This window comes from Passer domesticus, unplaced genomic scaffold (genome assembly GCF_036417665.1).
Source record: "Passer domesticus isolate bPasDom1 unplaced genomic scaffold, bPasDom1.hap1 HAP1_SCAFFOLD_116, whole genome shotgun sequence".
Taxonomy (NCBI): Eukaryota; Metazoa; Chordata; class Aves; order Passeriformes; family Passeridae; genus Passer; species Passer domesticus.
Window position 1 is genome coordinate 99857 of NW_026989914.1, and position 26028 is coordinate 125884.

A 26028-nucleotide genomic window follows, 5' to 3' on the forward strand; every position below is an offset into this window, starting at 1 on the left:
CCTTACTGCCATTTAGGGAGTTCAGCAGAGCTCCCTGCCCTGCTGCTCTCTGCAAGGTCTCTGCCTGCCCAACTTGCTCCAGGGCCCCCATGCCATGGCCAGGAATGGGGGAGGAGGCAGCAGGGGCAGATGCACATCCATGCTTAGTATCCCATCATTTCTGGCCCAGCTAGAGAGCCAAATCAGGACCTGTTCAAAGTACACTGAAAGGGTCAGTTCCTGTATACATTGGGCCCTTTCTCTGCAAGGCTGAAATCAAGTTCCCAAACCTTTAATTGGACATTCTGTCTACCAAAGCTGTTGTTCATCTGCCTCCTCCTGTATGCCAGAGCAAACCCAAAACAACTGCACGTCCTGGCCCTGCTGCAAAGGCAATCGTGTGCCTGGGATCTGGGCTGCTGTCCCCATGGACCAGCCATCCCTTCCCTCTGGACACAGCTTGAAGCACAGTGAGCTCGTCCTTGGCCAGCTGCTTCCCTGGGCCCACACCACAAGAAAAGTTCTCAGAGCTACACCTACAGCACATGAACCAAAAATCTACCACACAGGACTTAGCTTGGTCTCCTTACCTTACATCCTTTTTCCTCTGAACTCAACTCCTCTTTTTTTCTTCTGTCATCATCATTGCCGGTGCCATTTTCCCCATTCTCCTTCTCTCTGCTGCATGTGGGGCTCAGAGGAAGGAGAGCTAATCCAGATGGAGGCAAAGCTTTTGTGAGTACATGCATATAGGCAGCCTCTAAATATTGCAAACATCAACAGTCTAGTAACTCGGACTCTGCGTGCTCTTGGAACTCCAGACTCCACCTCTGACCCGACCTCGAAACACTGGGGGCTGAATTTTGTTTCCTGTAGAAAAGGGCCATCGTTTGTAAGAAGGTGCATCCTCGTCTTGAGACACCCAGGGTGGAAAGAAGAGCTAGCCCCTGACGATGTCCTCATTGCTGTAGAAATGAAAGAGCCTGCAGACCAGGTCATGGAGCAGAATGCCCAGGGATCAGATGGTGGCTGGCTGGCCATGGCAGCAGCTGAAGAGGATCCACTCCGGTGGGCTGCACTCCTATGGGACTCCTATGGCGTTCCTATGGAACGCAGGTGCAGCTCATCAGGCGATGCTGCTCCCTCTCCCTGCCAGCCAGCTCCCGTTCCACAGCAGCCAGCCCCTGCCCCGCCAAAAAGCAACTTGGCTGCAGCTGGCTGAAGGAGTATTCCCCCTCCATCCCTCCCTCCCTCCCTCCCTGTTCCCCCTCTGCCAGCAAAGGGGGAACCTCCCCTGCCCGGCTGGGCCCCGGCTTTGGGCTCACCTGACATCTAGGTGTAGAACATGTCCTGGAGGATCGTGCCGCACCTGAAGTCGATGAGCTTCGCCTTGCCCGTGCCCAGGTCCACAAGGACGTTCTTGTTATGAATAGAAAATTGTATTTTTTTTAAGTTTCAGAGTTTAAAAAAAAAACAAAAAAAAAACAAGTCAGACCGGGTCAGACTCCTTTGGATTCGCTGCCAAAGAAAAAGTTTCTAATTACCCGTTAATGGCCGATGATTAACTATTGTTCCTCTGATGTTGGTCCTTTGCCAAAAAGATACCAAGGGAAACCCTCCAGGGTAAAGAGAATGGGCAGTGACACCAGAGACAACATGCAAATGAGAAATGCATTGCACCCCGGGTTTTTACAGTTTTACAGTTTTTACAAGAAAAACCCCTAAAATCACGAGCCAGCAAGTGACTTAAGTGACGTCTAAGAATGGGAGCATAGTCCCGTACCTGCTTGGACCTTTTGTTTCTCATCCTAACCTGAAAAGATACTGATTAAGAAGACATCCCGGAGTGTTAAACAAACAAGTCAAGGACTCCACGACTCTCCCGTGAGGACAGAGTCCCCAGCTCTGTCTGCAGACCAGCGGACAAAGCTGCATCATCCTCCTTCTCCGTGCCATGCCTGGGAGCAACGGCGGTGTGGGTGCAACCCGTCGATTGCTCCCCACCTGAGCTGGTTCTTCTTATTAAAGGCATTAAAAAAGGAGAAAGATCTCCTGCCCATTTATTTCAGCTTGGGGACTCGTCCGGGATAGCCACGCCTGAAGAGGACACCAGGACTGGGATGGCCGCCCACCCTGGACCTGCAGGACAGCTGGCTATCGGGACCAGAGAAGATCGGCTTGGGACAGTGACACGGAGCAGCGCCGGATTGGTGAGAATATCCGGCGGTGGGAGAGGGAGGCGAGCGAGTGTGTGTGAGTGAGACGAGGGCCGGCAGCTCGGCCCCTTGAAGCGAGTGAGGACCCCTCAGTACCGCGGTTCCGCACCCCCGTGAGGGGGCCGGACGGGAACAGGGGAAAGCGAGTGGAATTGGTGATTGAGGCGCCTCCAGAGGGGTAAAGAGGACCGCCCTCTGGGCGTGCGGAGGAAATACTTTGTGAGTGGCATGCACCCCAAAGGCTCTGATACAGGTCCTAACGAAGGAAGTTAGGATTTAGGATATCAGGCAGTTTGGCCCTGACAAAGGAGGTCAGGCACCCCTCAGAAGCCAGGGTTTCGAGGTTTGACTGTTTGAGCCTTGGCAAAGGAGGCCAAGGTCTCTCTAAGTCCTGGCGAAGGAGGTCAGGCAAACCTCAGAGGTCAGGACCTCGAGGATGTTTTTTTGTATTTTGATTGTTTGTTGAGTCTTGGCAAGAGAAGGCCAAGGTCTTAACAAAGTCCTGACGAAAAGGGTCAGTGAAATTGGAGTTTTGGCAGGAGGTCGAGACTTCTTAAATAATTAAGACTTCTTAAATATTTCCTTTAGAGAAAAAAAGACATCTTTGTGATTTGTTTAGAGGCAGAAAAATATGGGAGGGTGCGGTAGTAAAAAAAGTGGCCAAAGATTGAAGAATATACCTCCCCATAGTCCCCTAGGTGAACTATTAGAGAAATGGGACTTTATAGAAGGCACAGAAGGATTAGATAAAGTTAAGATGATTCATTACTGTTCAGAAGTGTGGCCAGAATTAGAAGTGCAAGGAGGATGGCCATGGTGTGGGACGAAAGACAAGTGGATGTGTCAACAGCTGAGTAATTATCTGACGGCTCGAGATACTGATCCTGAGGAATTATTGTATGTAGCTTGTTGGTTGAATGCTATAAAGAATGAAGGAGTGCAAATTTGTAAAGTGCAGAGCAAGAAAGAAGGGAATGAAAGAGGAGATGCTGGAATTAAAGAAATTGGTAAAAGGTGGGACCCCCTAGACTACTTGCCTCCTGATGCCCCTCCACCTTATAACCCTCTCCTTCGAGCACCTCAAATAGCAGATCCAGTTCTTCTCCCAGCTGCCATGGGGGCCATTCCCTCACCACCCCCTTTGACTCCTTTAGCTGCTTCGGCACCACCACTAATACCTACTACACCTGCTGCACGCTCCACCCCTTCTCCAGCTCCACCTAATATGCACCCAAGCTCTTCTCCCCCTCCTACTGCAGTCCCTCCACCTCCTCCTAACTGGGACACAAATTCCTCCTTATCTAGTAACCCCTTATCACCAGGTACAGCCATTAGCCTACAGCAAGTCCAAGCTAATGCTAATACCCCTCAAATGCTAAATATATTATTTTCCCCAGAAGAGTCCCGAATGATTAGGGCCGCAAGCATAAGAGTTTGGGAAAAAGATAACCGTCCAGGGCCCCAAGTGCCATCAGGAGAAGAAAAATTGCCACTAGTGGATCCCAATTGGAATCCTAACCAGGAGGAAGGGAGGAAGGCCATGATGGAGTACAGGTCCTTGATAATTCGAGGGATAAGAGAATCAATTCCCAAAGGAACTAATACAAAACTGGCATTTGAAGGTATACAGGAGAAAGATGAAACTCCGGCCACTTGGCTTAATCGCCTGAGGCGGAACTTTCAATTGTACTCCAAAACAGACCTGGACACCAGCGAAGGTGAAATGCTACTAAAAGTCCAATTTGTTACTAAATCTTGGCCTGATATACGGAGAAAACTGGAAAAGATAGAGGATTGGCAAGAAAAAGATATTAACGAGTTATTGAGGGAAGCATTGAAAGTGTATTTAAGGGGGGAAGAAGAAAAAGCGAAGGCCAAAGCTAAGATCATGCTTGCTATAGCCAGAGAAAGTGTGGGAGCAAACAACTCTTTCCTACAGTACGAGGCCACAAAAGAGTGGGGGGGTCCACCACCAGGAGCAGGCAAGGATACGGCAGTACTGTCAGGGGCAGGAGGCATGGAGAGGCCTCGAGTCCCTTTGAGTGAAAGCTGCTGCTATTACTGTGGAGCAACTGGACCCCCCTCAGACTGTTTAGCCTAAAGTTGTGAAATCTTTGCTAGCTGATCAAGATAGCAAAGGAAGCAGCTTTAAGACCAGAAGATCTGGTAAAAGTTTTTTTAAGCAGAAACCACACCCGAGAAGGGAAAAAGAAAAAAAGAACTCATATTTTGTGAAATTTAAAGTTACATCAAGGGATATGGGGGAGTGGTTAATATCTGACGGACGGGTGTTGCTAAACAAAGCACTTGCTGGGATGGTGCTAACAGAACTACAGAAACTAACCCACTGGGGAGTCCAAGGACTATGTGATTATTTCCTAAGAAATAACCTGTGCATAAGCGTATATGACCTAGCAAAAAACAATTATAAAAGAGTGTTTAACTTGCCAAAAAGTGAACCAGAATAGAATAGTGAATACCATAGACTCAGACCGAGGTCCACATTTTGTGGCCCAAACATTGCAAATTATAATTGAAGCTTCAGGAATAAAATGGAGATTACGCTCCGTAGCACCCCTAGAGTTCTGGGAGGGTGGAGCAAATGAACAAAACTCTCAAAAATGAATTGGCTAAAGTGTTTGCCCCTAGCGCTCTTGCGCATCAGAACAAGACCCCGGTCTGATATAGGGATTTCACCCTATGAAATAATGTTCGGATTGCCATTCTTGTTAACACCCTATAGCACAGGAGACTACGTGGAAGGAGAAGAAGCTACAAGGAAATATTTAGAAGTAATTGGAAGAACCCTAGAAGGACTTAGAAAGAGAGGATACCTCCCCCAAACCTCCCCTCTTGATACAAAAGCACATGACATCAACCCAGGAGATTGGGTTTTAATAAAATCCTGGAATTATAGACCATTAATGCCTAAATTTGAAGGCCCCTTTCAGGTACTCCTCATCACTAATTCGGCTGTGCGAACCAGAGAAAAAGGTTGGACTCACATCACGAGAATTAAAGGACCAGTCCCACCCCCGAGCATGGGACAAAATTCTTCAGTGTCTCCCTCTGGTATTGGACCAGATTCCACACCACCCTCACACTCTAACTCAGGACAGGATTCAACCGCATCAGGAGTTAATTCAGCTGAATATACTATTATAAAAGGACCAAATGACTTAAAATTGACATTCAAAAAGACTGATGAACTGCATAAGAAAAAAGTTTAGAATCATAACATGTCTTGAAGTGTTTTAAGAAATTTGTAAAAGTTAAAAATTGTTAATAAGTAATTCTGGTTAAGTCGTCCCAACTTAGTACTAAAGACCCCAGGTTAATCTTCTCCAGAGTGCTCCCCTAGGAGAGACCAAATTAGCACGGACAGATCAAGAGAGGTTTAACCAGAGGAGCAAGAGACTCTAAAGAGCTTGGAGACTTCTTCTCAGTAAAATCCTCAAGACGCAAGGCCAGGTGGGCACGCTGTGCATGATGACCCATACCGGACTCTTGGGAAGGGTAATAGTGCTGGCTCTGATTGCTGGTGGTGCTCTGGAGAGCCCAGGAGAGCTGTGCAATGAGTACTACCAACCTTTCTATGAGAAAGAAGTAAGCTCCTTGCTGAGAGTCCACAACAATTGTGTTAACCTCTCCCAATTGATCTTTTATCAAGAGAATAAAAAAATATATTGGATGACCCGGAACACTGCCACCTTTAGGCAGCCACTCCTGAGAGAGCACCCTGTAGGAGAAACCTGGTGGTGCTTTGAATGTGATGCTACTGAAGCAAACCTGGTAAATCTGATAAAAAGAAAAAGTATTTCTAAATATTGGGAGGGCATGACAAAAATTAATATCTTTCAGGAAACCCCTAAACACCTGTTTTGGGTCAATGGTACCACAACATCCACTGAATTGCCAAGAGGCTGGTCTAGTGGTGGCATCATTAGAATTCTAAAACAAACTGTCTTTATATTACACAAAGAATCTGGATCAAGTTTAAGAGTTCCTATATATGAGGATTTGAGAAAAACAAAACTGAAGAAACAATATATGTTAAACAAAATTTTGAAGCTACAATCAGAATTAGAAGTAATATCTAATCAGACCGCATTAGCTCTTAATCATATTAATGACCAACTCAACCAAACCAAAACAGTAGTTTATCAAATCAAATTAATTGTAGCAGTCATTAGAAACACTTTAAACGAAATAAAAAAACTAGCATATTTAGGAAATCAAAGGACTCTTACACTTGATTCCAGTTGGTGGGATAATCTATGGATTTTCAAAAAAAGTTGGAAAACTATAACCGTCACTGTGGGCACACTTGTTAGTCTGTTCTTATTTCCATGTTTAACAAAAATAGTGACATCTGCTGTACAGAATAACTTAAGGATCTCTAAAGGAATTAACCTGAAAAAACCAAAAAGGGTAATGAAGTTTAGTAAATATGATCACCTCAGTGCTGAGGAAAAGTATAATCAATATAAAAAATATAGGAAATTCTATGTTAATGAGCCAAAAATTATAAGTTGATGCAAGCTTAAGCTTAAGCCTGATCAAAGAAAAAAAGGGGGGAGCTGTTATGAATAGAAAATTGTATTTTTTTTAGTTTCAGAGTTAAAAAAAAGCAAGTCAAACCGGTCAGACTTCTTTAGGTGTGCTGCCAAAGGAAAGCCCTTAATCACCCGTTAATGGCCGGTGATTAACTGATTGTTTCCCTGATGCTGGCCACTTGCCAAAAAAAGACACCAGGACAGACCCCTCCAAGGTAAAGAAAATAGGAGTGACATCGGAGCCAGTATGCAAATAAGAAATGCAGTGCACCTTGGGTTTTTACAGTTTTACAGTTTTTACAAGAAAAACCCCTAAAATCACCAGCCAGCAAGTGACTTAAGTGACGTCTAAAGATGGGAGCATAGTCCCGTACCTGCTTGGACCTTTTTGTTTCTCACTCTAACCTGAAAAGAAACTGATTAAAGAGACCCCCCGGGTTTTTAAACAAACAAACCAAGGACTCCACGACTCTCCCGTGAGGACAGAGTCCCCAGTTCTGTCTGCAGACCAGCGGACAAAGCTGCATCATCCTCCTTCTTCGTGCCACGCCTGGGAGCAACGGCGGCGAGGGCGCAACCCGTCGATTTCTCCCCACCTGAGCTGATTCTTCTTAATAAAGGCATTAAAAAGGAGAAAGATCTCCTGCCCATTTATTTCAGTAGCAGCGGACCTGGTCTTTAGAAGCTATTACTGCATATGCACTAGAAACTCCTTCTGCAACACCCTTAGTTACTGCTTGGGCCACTGTATCTTCAGTGGACAAGTGGCGTGTGCAGCTTTCCAGCATTTGCTCTATGGTAGGTTCTGTGTCTAAGTGTAAGGCTCTCAGAATTGCTTTACATTTTTCATTTGAATTACTCGTGGCAAGTTTACACAACAGTTCTTTTCTTGCCTCTGTGCTCTCTATCTGTTTTTCCAGAGCATCCTTAATTCTATCCACATATTTGGTAAAGCTTTCATCTATTCCTTGTTTGATAGTGGAAAAATATTGGGTAGGGGTAGGGTCATCAGGGGTAAGGAGTAAGGAGGTTTTTGCTGCTATAGCCACGTCTTGTAATGTTGCCTTAGGTAAAGTATCAGCTTGGTCAGAGGGCTTTTGCAAATCCCCTTCACCAGCCAGCTGTTCGAGTGTAAAATTTGACTTATCAGCATCTGCAGTGTAGTTATCTGATAATGTTTTTAATTGCTTTTTCCAATGCCTTTCCCAAAGCATGTACTCGGTGGGAGAAAGGAGGCACTGGGCAATATTTTTAATATCGTGGGGTACCAAAACATATGCTGAGAACGTAGCCTCTAGGAAATTTCTAAAAATATGTGAACTTCTACCATGTTCTGTGGCTGTATTTCTTAACTGCACAAGTTCTTTATTTGTAATAGGTTCCCATGTCTTTCTAGTAGTGGCACCTCCTCTTTTTCCCTTCTTATAATCTACTGGAAAGGCAGTAATTCTCTGAGCTAATTGCCACTCCCCTGCCTGTGTGGCTTCCATTTTTATTATTGCCCAAGGATCAACATATTCTATTTCCAAATCAGAATCGCTGTCACTGCTGTCATCAGATGACGAGAAGTGAGAGCTATCAGGCCTTGCCTTATGTTTCTTATGGCTGGCTGGAGCAACATTTGGCAGAGGTGCATGTGTCTGTGGAGAGTGTAAGGCAGCACATGGCAGAACGTGGCTACAGGGAGGCAGCAGGGCTGGAGTGGCCATGCAATGCGTGATACAGCAGGCACAGGACTGGGGGGCGTGGGGAGGGGGGGCAGAACTGAAGGAAGTCTGGGGGGTCCCGACCGGGGGCTGCGGAGCGTGGGTATGGGGGCAGGGGAGGTGCGGGATGGAGGAGGCGGCGGGACTGGAAGAGGGTGCGGCGGATACAGGGTGGCTTGGGTCTGGGGCCGATACGCGGGCAGGCACGATTCCGGCGGCAGGCGAAAGCGCGATGGTGGGGGGGGGCGCGGATACGCAGGCAGGCTGATCCCCTGCCGCAGCCTGGATGATGCCGGGGGCAGGGAAAGACACGATGGTAGCGGGGGGGGCGAGGGTGGGGGAGGGAGTGGGGGCGGGCGTGGCAGGGGCAGGAGGGACGGCAAAGGGGGTGGGGGGGGGCCCCAGTAGGGTCGGGGGGAGCAGGGGGAGGGGTGGGGTTTGGGTCGGTCCTGGCGGGAACTGGCGCAGATGCTCTCGGAGATAACACAGAGCAAGGAGGCGCGCAGGGTGTGGCTCCCGAGGGGCAGGCAGGGGGGAAGAGGGGGTGGGCAGGGGCCATGGGCGCCCTGGGGTCGGGGGGTTGCGGCGCAGATGGCAGGACGCTTGGATCCAGAGGAGTACTGGAATCCATGGTGGAGGGGGTGTTATCTCCTCGATTAGCATTTGAAATAGACGCTTCTGTTGAGTCAGATAAGAACTTCCCCTTTCGTTCAACAGAAGTTAGCCCTGAAGTTACTATCTTTTTGTTAGTTTTTTCTACAGCTTTAGTGATAGCGTGAAATATAGGTAAAAACCGGGTTACAGAAAAGTCTTGGTTAGTTTGAAACTTATACATCGTGGTCCCAATTGTATCCCAAAAGGAGTCTAAGGTAATAGTCTGTGTATTAGTGTCTGGGAGGTGGCAGAGAATCCACTTTATAAATTTTTTCAGGTTAGTTTTTGAAAGGTTACCTTTAGAAAAAGAAAAGTTGTTAGAAGATAGGATTTCTAGGATTAGGGAATATAAATCTCTCTCGTTCTGGGATGGCTTAAACGTACTAAGCTTTGATCCCATTTTTCAGTTCCCGCCAGCAGAAAAAAGAGAAAAAAAAAAGAAAAAAACCCAAAAAAAAAGGACCCAAGAAAAAATATTTTGTGCGCAAGAAAGGCTGTGTTAAACTTACACTTTTCAGCCTGTTGTGGGTCAAAGTTCTGCTGGGGGTCGTCTGCTCATCAGCCTCCATGAACAAGTGTTCAGGTGTCGGGGTGCGGGTCGGCTGACCTCCTGTCCAAAAGAGTCCTTCTATAACGGAGAACTTCTCCTTCCAGGATTTCTGGCGCGGAGGCAGTGACAATTTCACGAAGAAATGCTGCTCCTCTGAAATGCCAGGTCCGGCATTCAGTTCCGCGGCCAGGATATCACGGCGGTTCAGATGTCGGCCCAGGGGCCCCTCGCTGTTTGGGCGTCCGCTATGTTCGGTGCACCATCTATGGCTGGGCTATTACCCTCAGGGCAGAAGCCCAGCGGGGAATGCCGGCCGGCCAGGATAGCTCAGCGGAGGTCCAGGATAGCTCAGCGGGGGGCTCAGGCAACCCAGGCAGGCTATAGTGACTTGCAGTCAGCTCTTTAGTGATTTCAGCTCTTTTAGCTTGCCTGGTGCCGTCGGTACCGCCGCCGCAGCAGACGCAGAGAGAGAGGGAGAAGCGCTGTATGGGTTCCGCAGGGTTCTTTTATTCGGGTCTCCGCGAAGGGTCCAGTGACAGCTCTTTCCCGAAGTGGGCAGAGTTAGGGGTTTTATACCTTACAGAGGTTTTGAAAACTGTCCAATAGTAAGGGTCAGGGGAAAAGTGACCTATGGATATACAGGGAGATAACAGGGTCCGGAAAGGCGGAAGAGAGGGGTTTCTAAAGCCTTAGTCATGCTACTCTTTGGCATTTCCTAGCTCAGGCTTCTGATCGCCAGGGAGGCCGTGCAGGCCCTGTGCCTGCTACAATAAACATTTTCCTGGTGTCCAACCAAATTCTCCTCTCTTCCAACGAAATTTAGTCATATTTATCTCTTGCTTCCTCCTGTTCTGAACATCTGCAGGAGAAGGTTGGGGGTGGACCCCTCCTCTCCCTTTCTTGCTTGGCATGACACCTTTAACTGGTTTTTTATTTCCAAATATTAATTATCAATATTGATTACTGTTTCAATTTTGTCAGCATGAATCATATCTATTTATCCATTGTTCTCTGCTATCTTGTCCTCATCTTTCCACAATTCCTGTGCCTATTCAAGTCCAGCCTGGGACCGTGCACGCATTTGCTTTAGTTCTGTAGTGATTTATGCCCAGCCATCCTGCCAACCACACCCATTTCAATGTTGCAACAACCTAACTCTGGGCTGCAGTATGTGAATCACACTCTGCTGTGTGAGATGGCAGAGCACCAGAGCAGGCACTGAAGAAGGGGCATTCAGTACATTAGTGAAGTGAGTGCTGGAACCTGGGCTAGCTCTTAGAACTCCGGCACTACGGCAGGAGTCGGGAACTGCCTCGCTATGGGGATTTACCAGAGGCAGAGCCTTTAGTGCCACTTGCTCTCCAGTGCCAGACACAAGCCACGACAGGGACGAAGCACAGGAGAAAGGAGGAGGCGTCCCGTCTTCAGGTTCCACAAGGAACAGTTTAGTCCAGGCGAAGAGAACAGGATGAAAAGCCCCTAGCTGTACTGCCCAAGGGGTTTTGTACACATACAAGTCATGGGGTGGATGCAAACAATGAACCAATAGGGAATCCTCAGGAGAGGAGTGAGGGGATTACATCAAGTGTCTGGGGCCAATTGGGGTAGGAGGGTGGAGAGGATGGGTCACAAGGGCCAATGGGGCTCCCAGGAGTAGGGGAATTCCAAAGGGGAGTTGCAGTCAGGGATTGGCCCAAAGGTTTGGGAACCAAGGGGCTGGGTTGCCTTGACAGGCAGGGAAAGAGCTGGAACAAGGGGTGGGGAAGGGCACGAGGGACAGTTTGGAGGGAGGGTAAAACCCACAGGTAAACCAAGTCAGGAAAAAAATGGGGGATAACAGAGCCCTTAAACAACACTTAAAATGAAATCAATAAAATAAATTGGAACTGCAACAATCAAGAGCATCTTGAGGGACGCAGCCTGACCAGCAATGTCAGCAGGCAAAAGAAAGGTTTTGCTGAGCAATGGCCCTTTGATGAAGCAAAACATTTACAATCAGGGCAGTCCATTCATGCGGATGGGCGCACACTCTGGGGGTACAGCTGAGGCCATGAGGTCACAGCAGGGCTCTGGGGTCACAGCAGGCTGAGCTCTCAGCAGGCCCTGAGGTCACAGAGGTGCCAGAGGTGCCAGAGCTCCGTGGTTGCACAGCAGCACAAGGAGCCAGCACTCAGTCCCTGAGCACAACTGTTGCGGCAGCAGCAGCGGTGGCAGCAGCGGTGCTGACGTTGGGACAGTGGTGTCAGGACAGCGGTGGCAGCAAGAGCTGCAGGACTGGCGGAGGACAAGGCACCATGGCCCTTGCTCTGCGCCTCCTACTCCTGCTGCTCCTGGCCGTGGCCCTGCCTGCCAGGGCTGCCCAGGCTGCTCCGCTGCAAGCGTGGCGAGCAGGTGAGCCGGCAGCCTGGCTGCCGTTTCCCGGGACAGCGCTCCCTTCTCCCTGGGAAGCGCTGGGGATGGTTTTGCCCAGGGCTTTAGGGAGGGTTTCCTCTGCGGGAGGGAGAGAGACCCCACGGGCCCTGGGTTACTCCAGCCACCCCTCCAGAGATGTTGCAAAGGGCCTGCAAAGAGGTTGTAGAGTTACCAGGAGCCAGCCCAGAGCTCCCCAGGCCCCTCTGCAGCTTTGGCCATGTCCATTCACATCTGGCTCCCACAGCCTTACCCAACACCCCTGCATTGCCCAGTTCTCTGTGGCAGAAGGGGATCCCAGCATGCCACAGATATGGTTCTGATCTCCGCTCCCTTTTAGACTGGAATCGTGACATGGGTTTTCAGGAAATCCTGATGAATGATGGTTTGAAGTTCCTGGAGGATGCTGGAGGCAAGTTTTCATTCTGCCTTTCCTTAGTGAATAATCAGGGTCAGTGCAACAGAAGCTCACTTATAAACCATTTCCCTTAATATAATCTTAAGATTAAAAGAATCTGGAAACCTTGCCCTGCTCCCTTCTGGAGGCCTGCGGGCTCCCACAGGATCACTGTCAGTGGGAGGAAGGAGCATTTAGCTTTCAATCTTCCTCCCGTGTGCTGTGCCAGTGTGTCCTTCCGTGTGCTCTGTGCAGTCACAGAGAAGAGCAGAGAGGGAAGGGGCCGGGCCCAGGGCTGTGCCTCGGGGCTGAGCCTTGTGGGCAGCCTGAGGATCTCCTGCAGTGCCACAGGAGCTCTTCTGTCCTGCCTTTCTTTGCAGCTGAACCTGCCGGTGAAGGTCCCACATCCAGGACTGAGGCTCTGGGAGATGCTGAGGGTAGGTCAAGGCCTTTCCCCTGGGAGAGCTGCCAGCTCAGAGCCCAAAGCTGGGCCAGGGAGGCAGCGCTGCAGGTGCCAGCACAGAACCATGCACGTGTGTGCCCGCGCCCTGCACGATCCCCTCACCGCTGCTGCGGCTCAGTGGTGCCCGTGCAGATCAGCAGAGATGGCAGAAGCTTCTGTGGCTGTTGAGTTACAGGTGTGTCTGCAGGGAGGACTTCTCAAGCTCCAGGGCTGGATGCTTGGCCCCAACCCAGCTCCCATGGCAGGGGTGAGTAGTGTGTCCCTGCTGACCCCACAGGCTGAGCCCCGCTTTTGTGGGATCCATTCCTGGGAAATGGAAGTATTTTTCTCTAAGTTCTTCTGACAGGGAAGATCCAAGACACAAGAGACAAGATATCCCTGGAACCACCCACACAGATGAAGCAAGAGCTGAAGAAAATGTGGCAGGGAGGACAAGGTGGGTGCATTTCCCTCGTGCTTCCCGTGGAACTCAGCAGCCGGGGGCTTTGGCTGCACATCTGGACACGCTGTGCCCGGCACAGCGGGAAGGGATCCATGGCAGCCTCACTGCCCCGCTGCTGCTTTCACGCCCTGCAGGGGTGTTTCCCAGCCCGCCTGGCTGCAGCTTCTGCCCAGCCTCTGCCGGAAGGCATTTGGCATCAGCTGACAGGCAGCCCAAACTGTAACACACCCTGAGATCCCCCACTATATCCAGCCCTGCAGATTAGGAAAAGGGTGGCTGTTTGGAGGTGGAAGTGCTCACACCATGCCACTGTAATCTGGCCATTTTCCTGCTCCGTAAATTTCACAAATATTACCTCTGATGCCACCGCCCAAGTGGGGAACAGCTCCATCTGATGCAGCTGTCTCCCTTCCTTTGTCAAGAGATAGACATAGAGCTTCAGTGGAAGGTGGCATTTCCTGAAGGAAGCACTCCATCTTTGGTGCCAGCCCCAGCTGCAGGAAAGAAGGCAATGCCAGACACGGGCACAGGCACAGCAGGTAATTGCTGTGCCAGGCTCAGCCCTGGCCGGGGCTGTGTGGCAGCAGCTCTTCCCCCAGGGCCTGCCCTTGCCTGGCCCAGCAGCAGCCAAAGCTGGAGGCGCCTCGGCTTCCAGGCCTCTGGAGCTGGTTCAGAGCCCCGGGGAAATGGGACGGGTGCAGCAAGGTCCCTGGCGCTGCAGCTGCTGCGGAGCTGGCCCTGAGTGCCCAGAGGCCCAAGGCACAGGAGCAGCCCCGAGCGGGAGCCCTGCCGCCAGCCCAGGGCCAGAGCCAGCCCTGGCACACAATGGAAACAGTTCTCATCTTGGTTTGCTTCCAGACTGGGATGCTGGGACGGTTCCTCCATTAGCATGGCCCTCTGAAGTTGTGAAGCCCTCTGAGCATTCTGCAGGTATGTTCTCACTGTCCCACCAAGGCGTAATGTTTGACTGACTGGTAAGAACTAGGTGACAGAAGCTTCTGTGGCTGTTGTTTTACAGCCATGTCTGAAGGGACAACTCCACCAACTCCTACCTTGGATGCTGCACAAAAGCCCAGCTCCCATCACAGGGGTGAGAAGTGTGTCCCTGCTGACCCCAAAGGCTGAGCCCTGCTTTTGTGGGATCCATTCCTGGGAAATGGAACTACTTTCTCTTAAGGTCCTACGACAGGAGAGACCAAAGACATGGCAGGCAAGAAATTCCAGGACCCATTAGAAATCATGTGGCAAATGCTGAAGGAACGTCTGCAAAGAAGGCAAGGTGGGTGCATTTCCCTCATTCTTCCCCTGGGACTCAGCAGCCGGGGACTTTGGCTGCACATCTGGACACGCCGTGCCGGGCACAGCTGGAAGGGATCCATGGCAGCCTCACTGCCCCGCTGCTGCTTTCACGCCCTGCAGGGCTGTTTCCCAGCCTCGCCTGGCTGCAGCTTCTGCCCAGCCTCTGCAGGAGGGCATTTGGCATCAGCTGACAGACAGCCCAAACTGGACCAACGGACATGCCCACCCTCAGATCCCCTGCAATTTCCTGGTGTCCAGGCAGATCAGATGTTGGGGCTGTTTGAGGAAGGAAGCAGCCATGGGTTGTCCCAAAATCCTGGGTGTTTTCTGATCCTTATCCATTCCTTTCACAAGTGATGCCTCCTGAAATTGTCCCCTTCCCCATTCCCAGTGAGGAATGTTTCCATCTGATGCAGCGTCTCTTTTCCATTTTCCAGAAATGAAAGGAGAGCCTGTGCAGATGGAAGCATTTCCCAGAGGAAGTAGTGGTTCCGTGCCAGCCTCTGCTGCAGGAAGGGAGGCCATGCCAGGCACAGACACAGGAGGTAATTGCTGTGCCTCTGGGCCTGAGCCCTGCTGAGGCTTGAGCTGCCCTCTCTGCTGCTTGGCAGTGCGGGCACAGCCTGGACTAGAGCGGCACAGCCCAGGGGAATTATCCCCAGCAGGCTCAGGGCACTCGGGTCCTGAGCAGTCCTGCTGGGGTCCCTCCATGGGAGACATGTCCTGAAACCTGGCAGTGACTGCACGGGGTGCCCACGGTGGGGAAAGGACAGAGAGGGAGAGCAAGGCTCCAGTGTGTCCTGAGAGGGCCTGGCTGTTTGCCCTTGGGATCTGGGGGGTGTCCCCACAGAAGGAGGGCAGGAGGGACAGAGGGAGGTGGGAGGCATAGCGGTGGCACTGCCTGCTGCAGTCTGCCCCAGGGCTTTAGGGAGGATTTCCTCTGTGTCTGAGGGCGAGAGCCCCAGGGCCCTGTGCTGCTCCAACCACCCCTCCCTGGGATGTTGCTGAGGGCAGGGAAAGAGTGTGGAGAGTGACCAGGAGCCAGCCCAGAGCTCCCCAGGCCCCTGTGCAGCTTTGGCCATGTCTATTCACATCTGGCTCCCACGGCCTTAGCCGACCCCCTTGCAGTGCCCAGTTCTCTGTGGCAGAAGGGGATCCCAGCACACTCTGGAAAGTGTTTTCATCTGTGCTCCGTTCTAGATGAGTTTGCTGGGAAGGCTTCTCCATCAGCTTGGATGAATAAAGTTTTGAAGCCCTTGGAGCCTCCTGCAGGTATGTTCTCAGTGTGCCACCAAGGAAGAATTGTAGACAAGCGGGCAGGAACCAGGTGACAGAAGCTTCTGTGGCTGTTGTGTTACAGATGTGTCTACAGGGAGGACTTCTCCAGCTTCTCCAGCTCCTACCTTGGATGCTATACGCAAGCCCAGCTCCCATCACAGGGGTGAGTAGTGTGTCCCTGCTGACCTCAAAGGCTGAGCCTTGCTTTTGTAGGATCCATTCCTGGGAAATGGAAATATTTTTCTCTAAGGTACTCCAACAGGGAAAGTCCAAGATACAACAGATAAGATGTCCCTGCAAACTTCCAAACAGATTAGGCAAGAGCTGAAGGAACCCCTGCAGACAAGAGAAGGTGGGTGCATTTCTCTCATGCTTCCCCTGGGACTCAGGAGCCGGGGGCTTTGGCTGCACATCTGGGCACGCCGTGCCTGGCACAGCGGGAAGGGATCCATGGCAGCCTCACTGCCCCGCTGCTGCTTTCACGCCCTGCAGGGCTGTTTCCCAGCCTGGCCTGGCTGCAGCTTCTGCCCAGCCTCTGCCGGAAGGCATTTGGCATCAGCTGACAGGCAGCCCAAACTGTAACACACCCTGAGATCCCCCACTATATCCAGCCCTGCAGATTAGGAAAAGGGTGGCTGTTTGGAGGTGGAAGTGCTCACACCATGCCACTGTAATCTGGCCATTTTCCTGCTCCGTAAATTTCACAAATATTACCTCTGATGCCACCGCCCAAGTGGGGAACAGCTCCATCTGATGCAGCTGTCTCCCTTCTTTTGTCAAGAGATGGACATAGTGCTTCAGTGGAAGTTGGCATTTCTTGAAGGAAGCACTCTATCTTCGGTGCCAGCCCCTGCTGCAGGAAAGAAGGCAATGCCAGACACGGGCACAGGCACAGCAGGTAATTGCTGTGCCGGGCTCAGCCCTGGCCGGGGCTGTGTGGCAGCAGCTCTTCCCCCAGGGCCTGCCCTTGCCCAGCCCGGCAGCAGCCAAAGCTGGAGGCACCTGGGCTTCCAGGCCTCTGGAGCTGGTTCAGAGCCCCGGGGAAACGGGACTGGTGCAGCAAGGTCCCTGGCGCTGCAGCTGCTGCGGAGCTGGCCCTGAGTGCCCAGAGGCCCAAGGCACAGGAGCAGCCCCGAGCGGGAGCCCTGCTGCCAGCCCAGGGCCAGAGCCAGCCCTGGCACACAATGGAAACAGTTCTCATCTTGGTTTGCTTCCAGACTGGGAGGCTGGGAAGGATTCTCCATTAGCCTGGCGCTCTGAAGTTGTGCAGCCCTCCGAGCATTCTGCAGGTATGTTCTCACTGTCCCACCAAGGCGTAATGTTTGACTGACTGGTCAGGACCAGGTGACAGAAGCTTCTCTGGCTGTTGTGTTACAGATGTGTCTGCAGGGACGACTTCACCAACTCCTACCTTGGATGCTGCACAAAAGCCCACCTCCCATCACAGGAGTGAGTAGTGTGTCCCTGCTGACCCCTCAGGCTGAGCCTTGCTTTTGTGGGATCCATTCCTGGGAAATGGAACTACTTTCTCTTAAGGTCCTACGACAGGAGAGACCAAAGACATGGCAGGCAAGAAATTCCAGGACCCATTAGAAATCATGTGGCAAATGCTGAAGGAATGTCTGCAGAGAAGACAAGGTGGGTGCATTTCCCTCATGCTTCCCCTAAGACTCAGCAGCCGGGGGCTTTGGCTGCACATCTGGCCACGCCGTGCCCGGCACAGCGGGAAGGGATGCATGGCAGCCTCGCTGCCCCGCTGCTGCTTTCACGCCCTGCAGGGCTGTTTCCCAGGCTGGCCTGGCTGCAGCTTCTGCCCAGCCTCTGCAGGAAGGCATTTGGCATCAGCTGACAGACAGCCCCAATTGCATCACAGTCCATGGCCACCCTCAGATCCCCTGCAATTTCCTGATGTCCAGGCAGATCAGATGTTGGGGCTGTTTGAGGAAGGAAGCAGCCTTGGGTTGTCCCAAAATCCTGCGTGTTTTCTGATCCTTATCCATTCCTTTCACAAGTGATGTCGCACCTTCCCCATTCCCAGTCAGGAATGTTTCCATCTGATCCAGCTGTCTCTTTTCCATTTTCCAGAAATGAAAGGAGAGCCTGTGCAGAAGGAAGCATTTCCCGCAGGAAGCAGTGGTTCCGTGCCAGCCTCTGCTGCAGGAAGGGAGGCCATGCCAGGCACAGACACAGGAGGTAATTGCTGTGCCTCTGGGCCTGAGCCCTGCTGAGGCTTGAGCTGCCCTCTCTGCTGCTTGGCAGTGCGGGCACAGCCTGGACTAGAGTGGCACAGCCCAGGGGAATTATCCCGAGCAGGCTCAGGGCACTCGGGCCCTGAGCAGTCCTGCTGGGGTCCCTCCATGGGAGACATGTCCTGAAACCTGGCAGTGACTGCACGGGGTGCCCACGGTGGGGAAAGGACAGAGGGGGAGAGCAAGGCTCCAGTGTGTCCTGAGAGGGCCTGGCTGTTTTCCCTTGGGATCTGGGAGCTGTCCCAGCTGAAGGAGGGCAGGAGGGAGTGTAGGAGGGAGGGATAGCTGTGGCACTGCCCGCTGCAGTTTGCCCCAGGGCTTTAGGGAGGATTCTCTGTGAGTTTGAGGGAGAGAGCCCCAGGGCCCTGGGCTACTCCAGTCACCCCTCCCTGGGATGTTGCTGAGGGCAGGGAAAGAGTGTGGAGAGTGATCAGGAGCCAGCCGAGAGCTCCCCAGGCCCCTAAGAACCTTTGGCCATGTCTATTCACATCTGGGTCCCATAGCCTTACCCGACCCCCTGGCAGTGCCCTTTTCCCTGTAGCATTAGGGGATCCCAGCATGCCACAGATATGGTTCTGATCTCCGCTCCCTTTTAGACGGGAATCGTGACATGGGTTTTCAGGAAGTCCTGATGAAGGATGGTTTGAAGTTCCTGGAGAATGCTGGAGGCAAGTTTTCATTCTGCCTTTCCTTAGTGAATAATCAGGATCAATGCAACAAAAGCTCATTTATAAACCATTTCCCTTAACATTATGTAAGGGCCGAAGGATTCTGAGAATCTTTCCCTGCTCCCTTCTGGAGCCCTGAGGGATCCCACAGGATCGCTGTCAGTGGGAGGAAGGAGTATTGATCTTTCAGTCCTCCTCCCGTGTGCTGTGCCAGTGTGTCCTTCCGTGTGCTCTGTGCAGTCACAGAGAAGAGCAGAGAGGGAAGGGGCCGGGCCCAGGGCTGTGCCTCGGGGCTGAGCCTTGTGGGCAGCCTGAGGATCTCCTGCAGTGCCACAGGAGCTCTTCTGTCCTGCCTTTCTTTGCAGCTGAACCTGCCGGTGAAGGTCCCACATCCAGGACTGAGGCTCTGGGAGATGCTGAGGGTAGGTCAAGGCCTTTCCCCTGGGAGAGCTGCCAGCTCAGAGCCCAAAGCTGGGCCAGGGAGGCAGCGCTGCAGGTGCCAGCACAGAACCACGCACGTGTGTGCCCGCGCCCTGCACGATCCCCTCACCGCTGCTGCGGCTCAATGGTGCCCGTGCAGATCAGAGATGGCAGAAGCTTCTGTGGCTGTTGAGTTACAGGTGTGTCTGCAGGGAGGACTTCTCAAGCTCCAGGGTTGGATGCTTGGCCCCAACCCAGCTCCCATGGCAGGGGTGAGTAGTGTGTCCCTGCTGACCCCACAGGCTGAGCCCCGCTTTTGTGGGATGCATTCCTGGGAAATGGAACTACTTTCTCTTAAGGTCCTCCAAAAGGAAAGACCCAAGTTTTTGCAGCCAAAAAGTCTCATGACTCAGATGAATTCCTGAGACAAACACAGAAGGAAGCACCTGGAGGACAAGGTGGGTGCCTTTCCCTCATGCTTCCCCTGGGACTCAGCAGCCGGGGGCTTTGGCTGCACATCTGGCCACGCCGTGCCCGGCACAGCGGGAAGGGATCCATGGCAGCCTCGCTGCCCCGCTGCTGCTTTCACATCGTGCAGGGCTGTTTCCCAGCCTGGCCTGGCTTCAATTCCTCCCCAGCCTCTGCAGGATGGAATTTGGCAGTAGCTGATAGGGTGCCCCAACTGTACTGTGGGTCTGAGATCACCTGCCATTTCCCAGTCTCTGAGAAGATCAGGCGGTGCCGCTGTTTGCACAAGGGAGCGCACTGGCCCAGCCCCAATTACCTGGGCTTTTTCCTGATCTTTACCTTTGACTTAGACAAGCATTGCCTCATGAAGGTGCCACCTCTCCAGTGGGGAATATTTCCATTTGATCCAGTTGTCCCTTTTTTCCTTTTTCAAGTGATGGACCAAAAGGCTGTTCAGGAGGAGGAACACTCAGGGAGAAGCAGTGGCTCATTGGCAGCCCCTGCTGCGGGAAGGAAGGCGATGCCAGACACGGGCACAGGCACAGCAGGTAATTGCTGTGCCAGGCTCAGCCCTGGCCGGGGCTGTGTGGCAGCAGCTCTTCCCCCAGGGCCTGCCCTTGCCTGGCCCGGCAGCAGCCAAAGCTGGAGGCGCCTCGGCTTCCAGGCCTGCAGGAGCTTGTTCAGAGCCCCGGGGAAACGGTACTGGTGCAGCAACGTCCCTGGCGCTGCAGCTGCTGCGGAGCTGGCCCTGAGTGCCCAGAGGCCCAAGGCACAGGAGCAGCCCCGAGCGGGAGCCCTGCCGCCAGCCCAGGGCCAGAGCCAGCCCTGGCTCCCGACTGGGCAGGGGCTGCGCTGGGTCCTGACAGGGCCTGAGCCTGTCCCCTGGGGCTGGGGGTGCTGTCACGGGGCAGGGAGGGCCAGGGGTGGCAGTGGCTGCTCAGGGATGGCTTTGGCCCGTGTCCCTGGCAGCAGCCACTGCCCAAGCAGCTGCGCTGCCCCCGGGCTCTCCTCCCGGCCTGCTGGGCTTTGTTGGCTGGCACAGCCTGTGCCCAGCGCCGGCAAGGTGCCTGCAGGCCCCAGCTCTGGGGGAAACAGAGAACGTCCTGCCCGTATCCACCGTGCTGCCAGCTCAGCAGTGCAGCACAGCACGGGCTCACGCTCCCCATCGCTCCCACAGATGCAGCTGGCACCACAAGACCTGTTACCGATGCCCAGGATGGCCTCGGAAGGGGTTTCTGTCAGGGAACAGGTTGCTGGCTAGGGTTACAGGCAGGCGTCCTTTGTTTGGAGCTTGTCTTCCTGTTGTGCTGCTTTGGAATCGGGTATTCCTGGAAGAGAAAACAGTGAGTGTTTTGTTGCTCTCCCCCTCAAACAGCTTCTTTTGAAAGTCTAACGTGGTCAGGGAACATTCCCATTGAGACTGCAGTGGGGTTGTGGCCAGTCCATGATTGTCCAAATAACTCTGCTGAGGGTTCTGCTGCTGCCCAGTGCTTCCATTGGCCTCTCAATTGCTGGGCCTTGTCCTGGGGGCCCCGCTGGGGCTGCAGCCAGAGCTGGCTCCCACTGAGACTGCCTGGCCAAGAGCAGCCCCAGGGGCACGGGGCAGAGGCAGAGGGAGGTGGGGAGGAGAAAGAGCAGGGCCGAGATTGCCCTTGAAAGGCAGAGGCGCTCTGGGGCCCGCTCCTGGCCAGGGAGCCTGCCCAGAGCCGTGCCCTGCTGGCCGGGGCCTTGAGGGGCAGCTGTCCAGCTGGGCCCAGCTGTGCCAGCAGCTCCAGCCGTGCTGGGGAGCCTTGCCAGCTCTGGGCCCTGCTGTGCACGAGGGTCCCTGTGTGCCACTGGCAGCTGGGGCCTCAGCCACCTCCTCTCTGCACAGGAGCACCTCGGGACAGGAGTTGGATGACAGTGGCTGCACCTCACACCCAGACAGCGTGAGCAGCTCCTCCAGCAGCTCCTCCAGCGAGAGCAGCTCCTCCAGCAGCTCCTCCAGCAGCAGTTACAGCCTGGACTGCCCTCTCAAGTGTTCTGTGAAGAGGACCCCAGAACAACCGTCGATAAGGAAGCCTCTTATTGCCCCGTAGATCCCACTGCCACCTGCTCTCCCCATGGGCCTCCCCAAGCTGCCTTCATCCCTTTTTTTATCTCAGTCTCTCCCATCCCAGCCAATCCATGTTACTCTAAAGACCCCAGGACCAGCCCAGCACCCTCCAGCCCCTCCTGGGACCAACACATCCCTTTCTCTGCCCATGAGCCCCCTGGCCTTGCCCTCTAGTCAACACTGAAGGTGACACCCCACCCCACCCCACCCCACCCCCCCGCTTGCAGGTTAGGCAATGGCCCATTCCTCTGTTGAAATAAAGAGATGGATTTGTGTCCTGGCTTGAAAGCAAAACCAGTGAGAGGCTCCAAGTCAGAAATACAATTTATTAGGAAAAGGGAAAAGAAACCCCCAAAATACATGCAATAATACAAAAGAAAAACCACTGACAGGGTCAGAATACAGCCTGACACCCTGCTAGTTAGGGTGTTGGTAGCAGTCCAGCTGAAATGGACTTGTGGAAGTGGTGATCCTGTCGAAACAATCTGGTAGCTCTCATCCTCTGGAAAAGCAGTGGGTAAGGGCGGCGGTTCCTCTGGGAATCCAGTGGAAAGATTGCTTGTTGTGTCCCAAAACCCAGATTATATCCAGCTGGGGATGCTTAGCTCCTCCCCCATGGGCAGAGCATCTCACAGTGGGCTGATATCATTCTGCCTCATGCTGTGGGTCCTTGATTAGCCATGAAACAGAAATGGCTCTGGGAGGGAGTTATCTCTGAGTCATGTGGCAAGACATTGATGGGCCCATTAACAGGAAATAAGGAAGAAACAATGCCCCTCCTGGTTTCAGCAGCTCTTGAGGATGGGAATAGAACATAATTTTATATTATAACCTAGGACATAATCTAACCCTTATTCTATTACCATCTATACCCAAACCAATATCCTCTTACTATATATATGTATCTATCTATATATATATGTATAATATAAAATGAAACTTTACACACAATTCTCGCTTCAAATTAGGTTAGATTTCCTTGTGGTACACAACGGCTTTCCCTGTCCTTCTGCATTACCCAGCCAGTGCAACCAGGTCCTTGAGCAAAAATTCCCACAGATGGGTTTGCCCCTGCTTGCGGTGGGATTAATCCAAACAGTCTTTCCTAAAATACCTTTCATGTGTATCACAGGAACTTTGTCTCCATCCCCTGTGTGCAGGGGTTCAGACTGGGCAGCACCAGGATTGATAGGTCCTCGGGTGTTGACCACCCAGATGGCTTTTGCTAAGTTCAGTTCCCAGTTCCTGAAGGCTCCTCCACCAAGTGCCTTCAGGTTAGTATTAAGTAGTCTGTTGCATCGTTCAACTTTCCCGGCAGCTTGTGTGTGATAGGGGATATGATATGTCCTTTCAATGCCATGTTCTCTGGCCCAGGTGTTGATAAGGCCGTTCTTGAAATGAATTCCATTGTCCGACTCAATTCTCTCAGGGGTGCCTTGTCTCCACAGGATTTGCTTTTCTAGACCCAAGATGGTGTTCCAGGCAGTAGCATGAGGCACAGGGTAGGTTTCCAACCACTCTGTGGTAGGTTCTACCATGGTCAGCATGTAGCGCTTGCCTTGGCGGGTTTGGGGAAGCGTGATGAGGTCAGTTTGCCAGGCTTCCCCATACCTGTACTTCAACCATCGCCCACCGTACCACAGAGGCTTCACCCGCTTGGCCTGTTTGATTGCAGCGCAGCTCTCGCAGTTGTGGATGACCTGTGAGATGTTGTCCATAGCAAGGCCCACCCCTCGGTCACGGGCCCATCGCTATGTTGCATCTCTCCCCTGACGACCAGAGGCACCGTGGGCCCAACGAGAGAGCTAGGAATGATTCTCCCTTGTGCTGCCAGTCTAGATCCACCTGTGATACTTTCACCTTGGCAGCTTGGTCCACCTGTTTGTTGTTGTGATGCTCTTCATTAGCCTGACTCTCGGGTACATACACATCCACATGTCGAATCTCACGGTCAGCCTCTCTACTCGGGTGGCAATGTCCTGCCAAATCTTGGTGGCCCAGATGGGTTTCCCTCTGCGCTGCCAGTTGGCCTTTTTCCAGCAATGCAGCCATCCCCACAGAGCATTAGCTGCCATCCATGAATCGGCGTAGAGATAGAGCCTCGGCCACTTCTCTCGTTTGGCAATAGCCAAAGCCAGCTGGACGGCTTTAAGCTCTGCAACCTGACTCGATCCAGCTTGTCCCTCAGTAGCTTGTGCAACTTGTCCTGTGGGGTTCCATGCTGCAGCTTTCCATTTCCGGTTAGTGCCTATAATTCAGCAGGAACCATTAGTGAAGAGGGCATATTGTCTGTCAGGCTCCGGTAGCTCACTATATGGTGGGTCTTCCTTGGCACGTGCTACTTGCTCCTCTTCTTCTTCAGAAGACAATCCAAAAGTCTCCCCTTCAGGCCAGTTTGATAGAATTTCCAGAATGCCAGGGCCATTCGCATTTCCAATCTGGGTGCGCTGGGTGATGAGGGCAATCCATTTGCTCCATGTGGTGTCGGTGGCATGATGTGTGGAAGGAACCTTTCCTTTAAACATCCAGCCCAGCACTGGTAGCTGGGGTGCCAGAAGCAGCTGCGTTTTGGTGCCAGTTACTTCTGAGGCAGCTTGAACTCCTTCGTAGGCAGCCAAGATTTCCTTCTCTCTGGGAATGTAGTTTGCTTCAGAGCCTTCATAGCTCCATCTCCAGAATCCTAGTGGTCAGCCTTGAGTCTCACCAGGCACCTCTACCAAAGACTCCAGGACAAACCATGGTTCCCAGCTGCAGAGTAGAGCACATTCTTCACCTCTGGTCCTATCGTGACTGGGCCAAAGGCTACCGCATGAGCGATTGCCTGCTTAATCTGGGCAAGGGCTTGTTGCTGTTCAGGACACCAGTGGAAATCGTTCTTCTTGTGGGTGACAAGGTAGAGAGGGCTCACAATCTGCCTGTCCTCGGGAATGTGCATTCTCCAAAAGCCTACGGCACCTAGGAAAGCTTGTGTTTTCTTCTCCTTGGTAGGTGGAGACAGAGCGGTGGTCTTGTTGATTAACAGGAGATAAGGAAGAAAACTATGCCCCTCCTGGTTTCAGCAGCTCTTGAGGATGGGAATAGAATACATGTTTATACTGTAACCTAGAACAAGCGGTCACCCCAGTGTCCAGGTGGCAGCAGCAGCAAAGCCCACCCAGCACCAGCACTGACTGAGCTCCATGCCCAGGAGGAGCCGTGGATGCCCACGGTGTGGGCAGGCAGAAGCCAGGCAGGGGCTGCTGTTGAAATGGAGGTTTTGGGGGGTTCAATTAAGTTAGCAATATGTGGACTAAGCATTTAAATTTTAAATTGTAGAATTATGTGTTGAATTTTAACCTTTTACTTAAGAAACCTCTGCCAAGGTACAAAGGGCATAGGAAAATGCAAATTTCTGAAGCTTCTTGCTATTGTGAGAGTCTGTCCAAAACTTCCCTCATTTTTTGCCTCTTGATCGTCATGAAAGCCAAGACCACCGGGGAAAGGGAAAGATCCTGTTCTAAAAATCCAGGTCTGTCTGGTCCACCAAGCCAGATTATTGCCTATGGGTGTGTTTGCTCAACTCATGGAACAACACCGCACCCAAGAAGGGGCAGTGTGCTCTCCTTCGCCTGCATCACCTAGCAACGCTAGTGCTGGAATTTCTCCACCCTTCTGACTTGGCTGGACTTTCTCTCTGGAATGACCTTCCCGGAGGTCACCACAAAAGGACCCTCCACTCACCGTACATCAACCACCGTGACAGATGGATTGAGATGGGAGAGGGCTCTCCCCTCAAGGACTGGGACATGCGACCCCTACATGGAAAAGCTCCCCTCTTCTTCCCAAAAGGACTGAGACTGAAATCCCTACCGTAGGGTGAGGGAAGGCGTGCGTGGGGACCAAAGCAAGTTTTGCAAGCGACCACGGGACCGAGAACACAATGGTTCCTGCCTACGACATCTGCTGCTGACGACACCTGTTCCTGGTGGACTACTGATGGACTCCTTGTACCCTTTATCAATAGGCTATTTTGAAATGGGTCCCCTTCCCCCATTTCAAAAGGACTATAAAAAAGGTTAGACCTGACTGATACCTTTGAGATCTCCCCTGACGTGAAGAGGACAGGCCTCTTCGTCGACCGGACTTCGAGGGACTTTGTCATCTGCACGTCTGATAGCTATATACCTCCTTGCCCTCCCT

At 52.4% G+C, this 26028-nt stretch overlaps 1 protein-coding gene and 1 long non-coding RNA gene across 2 annotated transcripts; one reads left to right on the forward strand and one right to left on the reverse strand.

Moving 5' to 3' along the window:
• Positions 1 to 141: 141 nt before the first annotated feature.
• Positions 142 to 9817, reverse strand: LOC135291777 (uncharacterized). Its single transcript, XR_010354486.1, has 3 exons — positions 9621 to 9817; positions 1305 to 1398; positions 142 to 1082 (listed from the first exon to the last, which is right to left on the reverse strand). It is a non-coding gene; the product is annotated as an uncharacterized LOC135291777 (long non-coding RNA).
• A 3031-nt stretch (positions 9818 to 12848) lies between these two features.
• LOC135291772 (trinucleotide repeat-containing gene 18 protein-like) lies at positions 12849 to 22048 on the forward strand. The gene is made up of 23 exons (XM_064406029.1): positions 12849 to 12904; positions 13106 to 13177; positions 13277 to 13366; positions 13795 to 13911; positions 14231 to 14302; positions 14391 to 14462; positions 14550 to 14651; positions 15109 to 15216; positions 15872 to 15943; positions 16032 to 16112; positions 16200 to 16301; positions 16731 to 16847; positions 17167 to 17238; positions 17327 to 17398; positions 17486 to 17587; positions 18035 to 18142; positions 18795 to 18866; positions 19232 to 19288; positions 19487 to 19558; positions 19646 to 19744; positions 20189 to 20302; positions 20932 to 21097; positions 21628 to 22048. Exons 3-23 carry the CDS (start codon positions 13327 to 13329, stop codon positions 21830 to 21832), a joined length of 2022 nt encoding a protein of 673 aa, XP_064262099.1. The 5' UTR covers positions 12849 to 12904; positions 13106 to 13177; positions 13277 to 13326; the 3' UTR covers positions 21833 to 22048.
• The last annotated feature ends 3980 nt before the right edge of the window (positions 22049 to 26028 follow it).

Coding starts and splice junctions, on each gene's coding strand:
- LOC135291772 (XM_064406029.1), top strand. CDS start 13,327: ATGAAGCAAGAGCTGAAGAAAATGTGGCAGGGAGGACAAG. Junction 15,944..16,031: donor GCCCTTGGAGCCTCCTGCAG/GTATGTTCTCAG, acceptor GTTGTGTTACAG/ATGTGTCTACAGGGAGGACT. Junction 16,848..17,166: donor CACGGGCACAGGCACAGCAG/GTAATTGCTGTG, acceptor GTTTGCTTCCAG/ACTGGGAGGCTGGGAAGGAT.